At 39.6% G+C, this 9,179-nt stretch overlaps 1 protein-coding gene across 1 annotated transcript in view; it reads right to left on the bottom strand.

Moving 5' to 3' along the window:
* The window catches only part of POLQ (polymerase (DNA directed), theta), a 178,955-nt gene extending 170,229 nt beyond the window's left edge, over positions 1 to 8,726 (bottom strand). The window contains exons 1-2 of the mRNA XM_006864198.1: positions 8,537 to 8,726; positions 6,825 to 7,004 (exon numbers count right to left, since the gene is read on the bottom strand). Coding sequence (XP_006864260.1) covers positions 6,825 to 7,004; positions 8,537 to 8,717 — 361 coding nt within the window. The 5' untranslated portion in view covers positions 8,718 to 8,726. The remainder of the gene's footprint in view (positions 1 to 6,824; positions 7,005 to 8,536) is intronic.
* Positions 8,727 to 9,179: the final 453 nt, after the last annotated feature.

The following is a 9,179-nucleotide window of genomic DNA, read 5'->3' as shown; positions in this document are numbered from 1 at the left end:
AAAATGCAAAGAAAACCAACAAATAAAATAAACTCAGTGCATAAAATTATGTGGAACAAGGAGACCAGCAGCATCAAAAAAAAGCATGGCAAAATGACAGCAATAAATTCATATCTATCAATAAATTATTCTGAATGCAAATGAATGCATATACCACTCAAAAGACAGAATAGTAGAATGGATAAGAAAGCAAGATCCTTAAAATGCTGTCTACAAGAGACATGCTTTAAAAACAAAGACAAAAGTCAAAGGATGGAAAAAAAACAACAGTAATCAATAATGAAAAGAAGTGTCAATATAAATCTCTGATAAAACAGGCTCTAAAACAAAAACCAGTGTAAAAGAAAAAGGACATTATATCGTAATTAAAGAATCAATTGAAAAAGAGAACATTATTATAGTAAATATGTATGCTTCCAATGAAAGAGCTTCAAAATACATAAATAAAATTCTAACAGAACTGAAAAAGAATAGACAACTCTACAATACTAGATTTTAATACATCACTTTCAATGAAGCACAGAACTAGAAAGAAACTCAACAAACACACAAAAGAACTAAAAAACAAATCAGCCAATTAGACCTTATAGGCTTATGCAGAGCATTAGACCCAACAACAGCACAATATGTGTTCTTTTCCAGTGCATATGAAACATTCTCCAGAATAGACCATATGTCAGGCCACAAAGCAAGCCTCAATAAATTGCAAAACATCAAAATAGTACAAAGCATCGTCTCAGATCACAATGCTATCAAATTGGAAATCAACAATAGAAAGATCAAGAAAAAAAAATTCAAGTACACAGAAATTTAATAAACACCCTGCTTAAAAGTTACTGGGTAATAGAAGAAATTTAAAAGTGAATTCCTTGAATAAAATGAAATCAAATATGCAACACACTAAAACCTTTGGAGCACAGCAAAAGCAGAGCTCAGGGGACAATTTTAAAAAACGCACACATGCAAAAAGAAGAAACAGCCAGAACTTACACCTTAATCCAACATCTCCAACAATTAGGAAAAGAGTAACAAAGAAAACCTACAGTCATCAGATGTTAAGACATAATAAAGGTTAAAGGTAAAATAGAGAACAGAAAAACAAAACAAAGAATCAACAAGACAAGAAGTTGGTTCTTCTCATGATGACAGAGAGAAAAGGAAGGGCTGGTTGGTCCACAGTATAGTGAGACCTGGGGACTACTGAGCCCATGGACAAGGACATAACCACAGAGGGCTAGAGCTGAGAGTGAAGCATCCAGCTGATATAAAGTGAGGAGAGATGCACAAGAATGCCCAAATTTGCAGATAATACCCATTTGACTTAGCTTTGATGACTTGATGATCAGGCCTCAACTAGAAGAAGAGAAAAACAATTTTTAATAAAGGAAACAAGTGTAAATTGCTACAATTTGATGAACTTGACCTATACTTATGGATGTAGTAGCTTAAAATACCAACTGAAAGAGGAGGAGTCTTCACATCAAGGATCAATCCTATCCTCTTTGTACATAGGGTTGATAGTGACGAGCAACTTAGACATTGGCTACCTAAAATGGGGGTGGGGAGGCAGGCTATAAAGGCATGAAGTGACTGGTTTACAAGTTTTCAAGAGGGAGTTTAGTTTGAGAGTGTGCGGGGGAAGGTAGAATCCCCACTGAATAGTTTTCATCTTGTTTAGTTGGGTCTGATGAAAGGAGATGGGGATAAGATTCTGATCCAATAGTGAATAATTATTATCATGACTAATTGCAATCATCACAACTGTAAAGGTAGAATTTTTGTAACATAAAGGTGGAATGGTCAGTCTTACAGTCCAGGAACAGAGGACCCTAGGAACATCAACGGATAAGAGCATGAGCAGAATGTGAGACCGTATCCAGCAATACCAGAGATGGAGGCAGAGGTGATGGCATGGAGAGAGAGCAGCTACAGACTCTAGACTCATGGAAAGAGAAAAACTGCGCTGGTGACCAGGAGGCAAGCTTGCAGAATGTGCCCTTTGGTGGTGTGAATGATTATAGACACAAATACTATTTAATGATGATGCACGGAGGGGATTGTAATCATTGCAAATGAAATGAAACACAACCGGGTGAGTGTAAAACCAGTGTTTTCCCACGTACACTATCATTCAATTCACATAAAATAAAAACTTTACTTAAAATAAAAACTTAAAAAAAACAAGTGGTTCTCAAGGATGGTCTTGAGAAATTATTCTCTCTGTCCTCCAGACTGCTGGCTTTCTGCTAATAAAGCTTGAATTGGATCTCTCCCCATCTCTGTGATTGACTATAGTGACAGGTGACAAACCCTCATTTTGGTTTGGCAACATGTCTGGCGACCACGCTCAGGAACCTCGCAGAATTCTGGTAAGTAGTATTACTAACAAAGGGACTTAGTCTCCTTTGTGGGTGATATTGCTTGCTAGGAGGCCTGCTGGCCGCCTGGACTGATGAGCCCAGGAGCACAGTAACTGAACACTCCTAACAGCTCTGTCAAGAATCTTTTTCTTGGGAGTCTTTGGATCTGTGTCTCCTGCGCTCACTACCGCCTTCACTTTTGAATTTCCCTTGCTTTTTCTGTGTGCACACATAGGGGCATGTTAGGCAAGAAGTAATTCCCTCAAACTGTCCCTTTTGTTTCTGTTTCTGTTACGGTTAACCTCTGTATGTGAAAAATGAGAGCACAGGCCATAATACCAAAGACAAGCCCTGTATGAAGTTAAAAAAAAAAAAAAAAAGTTCTTTGAAAGCATTAACAAAATCTACAAACTCTTGGAAAATTTATCCAAAGAAAAGGAGAAAATGAAAATAAGATGAATAAGAAAGGATGAGTGATATCACAACAGAGCAAATGGAAATAAAAAGGATAATAATAAAATATTATAAAGACTTGTACTCCAAAAAAATTTGAAAAATTAGAATAAATGGACAAATTTCCTGAAACACACAATCTACCTAAACTAACACAGACTGCGTTAGAAGACTTGAAGAGGCCTACAACAAGAAAAGAAATTGATTAAGTCATTAAAAAACTCCAACACCAAAAAAAGTCTGGTCCCAATGTCTTTAATGGTGAATTCTACCAATACTACTCAAACTATTCTAGAATATAGAAAAGGTTGTAAACTCCCAGATTCCTTTTATGAAGCAAGCATAACCCTGATAACAAAACCAGGCAAAGACATCACTAAAAAGAATATTATAGATAGATATTCCTCATGAACATAGATGAAAAGTTTCTAATAAAATCATAGCCAATAGAATCCAATAGCATACCCAAAAAATAGTACATTCAACCAACTGGGATTCATACCAGGCATACAGGGATGGTTCAGTATAAGAAAACCAACATAATCTACCCACATAAATAAAACAAAGGGGGGAAACAGATGACTAAATCAGTTGAAGTCTAAAAGGCATATGACAAAATCCAATACCCATTCCTGATAAGAACACTTAAAAAAATTGGAATGTATGGGAAATTCCTCAACATAATTAAGGGCAATCCTGGTGTGGCGCTGTTGGTTAATGCACTCGACTACAAGGTCGGTTGGAACCGCAAGGTCAGCAGTTCAAGCTCACCAGCTGCTCAAACCCTATACAGGGTCGCTATGGGTTACAACCGACTCAACAGCACTTAACAAAAGCAACATACAAGATGGCTTGTGTGGCACTGTGGGTTAATGCACTGGACTACAAAGTCAGTTTGAACCACAAGGTCAGTGGTTCAAGCTCGCCAGCTGGTCCTCGGAAACTTTATACAGGGTCACTATGGGTCGGAACCAACTCGATGGCACTTAACAACAATAAGACAATATCAACAGCCAACATCTCTCTCAAAGGAGAGAATCTGAAAGCATTCCCCTTGTAAACAGGAAGCAGACAAGGGTGCCTTTTATCACTCTTGTTGTTGTTGTTGTTATGTGCCATGGAGTCAGTACCGACTCATAGCGACCCTGTACAGGGTTTCCAAGACTGTAAACCTTTACGGGAGCAAAAAGCCTCATCTTTCTCCTGCAGAACAGCTGGTAGTTTCAAACTGCTGACTCTGAGGTCAGCAACCCGATTCGTAACCACTACACTACCAGAGCACCTTCCTTTTATCACTACTTCTATTCAATATTGTGCTGGAAGTCTTAGCCAGAGCCATAAGACAAGAAAAGGAAATTAAAGGCATCCAAATTGGCAAAGAAGAAGTAGAACTCCTATCTATTTGTAGATGATATGATCCTACATATAGAAAATCCCAGTGACTCATCAAGAAAATTATTGGAACTCATTGTAAGTGGCAGGATACATGATCAACACAACACACAAAAGTCAGATTCCTTTACACTAATGAAGACAGCTCTGAAAAGCAAATCAGGAAACTAATATCAATTACAATAGTCACGCAAATGATGAAATACTTAAGAATTAATCTAACCAGAGAAATAAAAGATGTATACAAAGAAAACAACAAAACACTGCTACAAGAAACCAAAAGAGACTTCCAAAAATTAAAGAATAGATCATGCTCATGGATAGCAAGATGTCAATACTACCCAAAGCAATCTATGGATATAATTCAATCCCAATCCAGATTCCAACATCATTCTTTAAAGAAATGGAAAAACTAGTCACTGACTTTATTTGGGGAAAGGAAAGAGAGCCCAGCTAAGCAAAGCATTAACAAAAAACAAGAATGTAAGAAGTCTCTCACTTCCTAATCTCAAAACCTACTTCACAGTCACAGTAGTCAAAACAGCCTGGTACTGCTACAACAAAAGACACACAGATCACTGGAACAGAATTGAGAACCCAGAAGTAAATCCATCCACCTATATATAGTCAGCTGATCATCAACAAATGACCAAAACACATTAAATGGGAAAGAGATAGAAAAGCTTTTTATGCTAAAATAAACATTTTTTGATGATTACCAGGGGAAGGGGAAGTAATTATTTGGCTAGAAGGTGGTGGTGGTCGTTATGTGCCGTGAAGTCGGTTCCAACTCATAGCGACCCTGTACAGGGTTTCCGAGGCTATAAATCTTTATGGAAGTAGAAAGCCTAATCTTTTTCCCACAGAACAGCTGGTAGCTTCTAACTGCTGACCTTGCGGTTCGCAGTCCAATTCATAACCACTAGACTGATGGGGAAGGCAATACACACCAAACAGTACGTTGGCAGACAAGTGATGGGAGCTGGGGAAGACACAGTGAGGCATGAGGGAGTTGAAGGAAATATAGGTGAATACTGTTATATGCACAATCCTGCAATAGCAGTGATCTATGGGTAGGTACATAGATAGATACACAGGCTCATAAAATATATAAAGGTTTGTCAGAGGATATTTGAACATAAGTATTAACCATTGCTGCAAAAATATGCAGGCATGTGGGAAGCCAAACAGGGAAAAAATTATGAAAAATTGGCACCATGGTCAATTGGTATAACATAGTCCACAAAGATGAGTAGTAACTGGAATCTGAACAGCTCGTGAGGTGCAACTATGGTCTCTCCTTATGTGGAGGAAAAAAGAATGATGAAAATTGAAGACATTTGCAATCAGTTAGTCCAATGGATTAATGGAGTATATGAACATCAGTCACTACAAGCCTAATTGAGACAAGAAGAACGAGATGGTACCTGGACCATCTACTAGCAACTCTTCTGAAAGGGACCATATTAGAAGGTCCTGGATAGAATGGGAGAAAATGTGGAACAAAACTCAAAAATGTCAGGAAGACCTGCTTTACTGGTCAGAGAGAGAATGCAGGAACCCAAGACTATGGCCTTCAATCACTCCAGTCAGATTTGGAACTGAACTCACCCACGTGGCTCAATTTGCAGCCTAGCAGTAGATAGGTATATAGTGAGTACAGCAACACAAGTGAAGTCTGTATACCATGGAATGACCAATCATTCAAGATCAAAAGGGCAGCATTTACCTAAGGACAAAATTCAGAAGTGTTGAAAAAGAAAGTTGAGTGGAAACAAGAATCACAGAGAGGAAGTGGGATGTGATACTAAACTGAGGAGATTGCAGGAACTGAGATGAAAGAAGTGTGTGATTTATTGAATGTAAAACGGATCATCTGTTCTGTGAATCTTCACTCAATTCACAATAAAAAGTTAAAAAAAATTGTGTATGTCAACATTTCCCTTGAAAACCCATATAAATCTTCAATGAAGTATGTTATTTGTATATGGTTTTTCATATACAACCCTATATAAGCAGGTCACTTTATAAAATTTGTTGTTGTCGTTAAGTGCCGTCGAGTCGGTTACAACTCATACAATCAGGGTAGGATGTGCTTTAAGTCAATTCCTTTTGAGATATAAAAGCATATTAAGTGGCAGAGATAAGGGAAGACAGATAGAAACCAAGCCACATGGCAATCTCCAAGGATCCAGGAATTGAAGCTGAAAAGAGACAGGGACCTTCCCCCAGAGCTAACAAAGAGAGAAAGCCAGACCCTAGAGCCAGCACCTGCCTTGAATTAGAACTTCTAACCTCCTAAACTGTTCAGAAAATTAATTTCTGTTCATTACAGCTACCCACCTGTGGTATTTAGTTTACTAGATAACTAAAGATAACTAAAGATAATTAAAGAATTGCCCATTCTTTAATTGTGTTTTTTCATGCTTTTTCTCTAGTCATAAAATAGAATTTACATAATTTAAAAATGCATGAGACTCCACTTTCTATATATATTTTTAATTTTTCATAAAGTACTACTCATGAGCTTTTTAAAAATTCATAAGTCTCTCAATAGTATCTTTTACATTAAAAATGGCTGAAAATAACAGCGGAATTAAATTGTATAAATCTGAATACCTGAATAGACTAAATTCTTTCCTTCCAGGACCTGTCCAAGCAAAAGACATTCTGCCTGCCATTCAAACATCTGTTTTACACCAAAACTGTGATACTTCTCCAGCACTGCTTTAGGAAGTCCCCAATTTGCTAGTAGCAGCTTGTCTATTTGGTCCTCAGGAACAGTCCACTTGCAGGCTCCTTTCAGGAAAAAAGAAAAAAGTAATTAATTGGATATATTTCAAACATATGACTGTGTGTTGAGGATTTCTATGTGTTGAAATTAGGCTACTTAGCACACACTCTGAGCTGGATTTCAACTGCTGACTTTGAGGCTAGCAATTCAGTGCTTAACCTACAGCACCACACCAGGACTCATTAGCCATTAAAGAGATGCAAATTAAAACAATGAGATATAATCTAAATCTTTAAGGGAGCAGACAGTGGCATCCTTCTCCCACAGAGGAGTTTGAACCACTGACCTTGAGGTTAGCAGCCTAACACTTAACCCATTGCACCACTATTGTTGTTACGTGCCATCAAGTCAGCGTCAACTCATAGTGAACCTGTATAGGGTTTCAGAGGAGTAGCTGGTGGGTTTGAAATGCCGACTTTATGATTCATAGTTCCTTGCTTATCCTACAGCAGCATCACACCAGGACTCCACACCAGGACTTCTTGTTGTTAAGTGCCATCAAGTCCGTTCTGACTCATAGCAACCCTGTATTGGATTTCTGAGGACCAGCTGGTGGGTTTGACTCTCTGATCTTGTGGTTCAAACCAACCTTGTAGTCGAGTGCTTATCCTACAGCGCCACACCAGGACTCCAAGATTTGGGAGACCTTAAATTGTTCCAACTCATGGTGACCCCATGTACAACAGTTCTGCACCATTGTTGAAGCAAATGTGTATTTGGGTGCCTTCCAACCTATGGGACTCAACTTCCAACACTGTGTAAGGCAATACTAAAAATAATTATTATATAAATAGATATATAAGAAAAAGAGGAAGACCCCCAACAAGATGGACTGGCACAGTGGCAGCAGCAATGGGTCCAGGGTTAGCCACAATTGTGAGGTTGGCCCAGAACAGGGCAGTGTTTCATGCTGGTGTGCACAGGGTAGCTGTGAGTAGGTACCAACTTAGTGGTTCCTAACAACAACAATAACAATAAAAACAGTTCCTTAGAAGCCCCAAACAAACAAACCGTAGGAGTGTTGTAATAATAGGGGGCAAAAAGGAATGAACTGCAAACTGCAGAGTTTTGGAACCTTTCTATTTAAGTTTTTAATAAAAAATTGGGTCAGTAAATCTAAGGAAAAAAATCACAATCTATGAAATCTAACCTAAGAAAACATCACAAATCCCTTCTACCCTTCCCCTGGGCTCCAAACAGCATGTGCCATCCTCCAGACATGAAAAATTCGGGATATCTCTGTGAAATACTGAGCACTATGAGGAGAGAAGCCTTTTCTGGAATTTGCAGGACTAGGAAGTTGTTTCTGTAAAAGGTGATAAACTCAGAAAATATTGTAATGGCTCAACTCGCAGTCACTGACTACGGGTAGAAAGCACATCCATGTCAACACAAAGATCATTCTGTACGAGTTAGAAGCCGAATCGATAGTGCAAATAGGAAAAACGCGCAATGAGGAAGCCCCCCGGACAGCTCCCGCCAAGTGGCCGGGTGGCGCTGTCCACCTCGCCCCACTCTCCAGGATCCCAGGCTGTACCTGCTGCAGCGGCCGACCGGCGGCCGTGAGCCTTCAAATTGCGACCCAGGCCCGGGGGCGGGCTCAGCACTGAACCCGAGGGGATCTGCGGGCTGTCACTGCTGTCATCGCCACTTTCCGAGAAGGAGTCTGAGCCTGATGCTGAACGTCGCCGTTTCCTACTTCGGTGAAGAAGATTCATCGCGAAGCCTTCTCGCCAGTTCAGGGCAAACTACAGTCCCGGTGCCAGCCCACTCGGGAGAAACCCGGTCTTACGGCCGCCATCTTCCCGCCACAGTTTTCAAACTCCGGAGGCCCAGCCCGCCCCGGAACCATAGAGAGAGACCTGAGGACTAGAGAGTCGTGGCGGATAAGGGGCGGGAGGGAGGAGAGCCTCTCTCTGGTTGTCACCGAGATTAGTGTAGCTGTTAGGGTAGAGGACCAGGCCTGGGGCTAGAGGATAAGTGTATGATAGCTTTTATAATCAGACTGTCCTGGAAATTTTTCCTTCTCGTTCTGTCCATTTCTGATTTGAATAGCAATGTTATTACAAACTTCGTAAAATGAGCAGTTTTCTCTTTTTGTTCTCTGGAACCCTGTGTCTTAAAATTGAAGACTTGGTTAGAACTCTTGGTAAAATACTCTGATTCTGGTGATTTCTTTT

The sequence above is a fragment of the Chrysochloris asiatica genome, unplaced genomic scaffold (genome assembly GCF_000296735.1).
Source record: "Chrysochloris asiatica unplaced genomic scaffold, ChrAsi1.0 scaffold00061, whole genome shotgun sequence".
Taxonomy (NCBI): domain Eukaryota; kingdom Metazoa; phylum Chordata; class Mammalia; order Afrosoricida; family Chrysochloridae; genus Chrysochloris; species Chrysochloris asiatica.
This window is presented reverse-complemented; position numbering and strand designations above follow the sequence as displayed.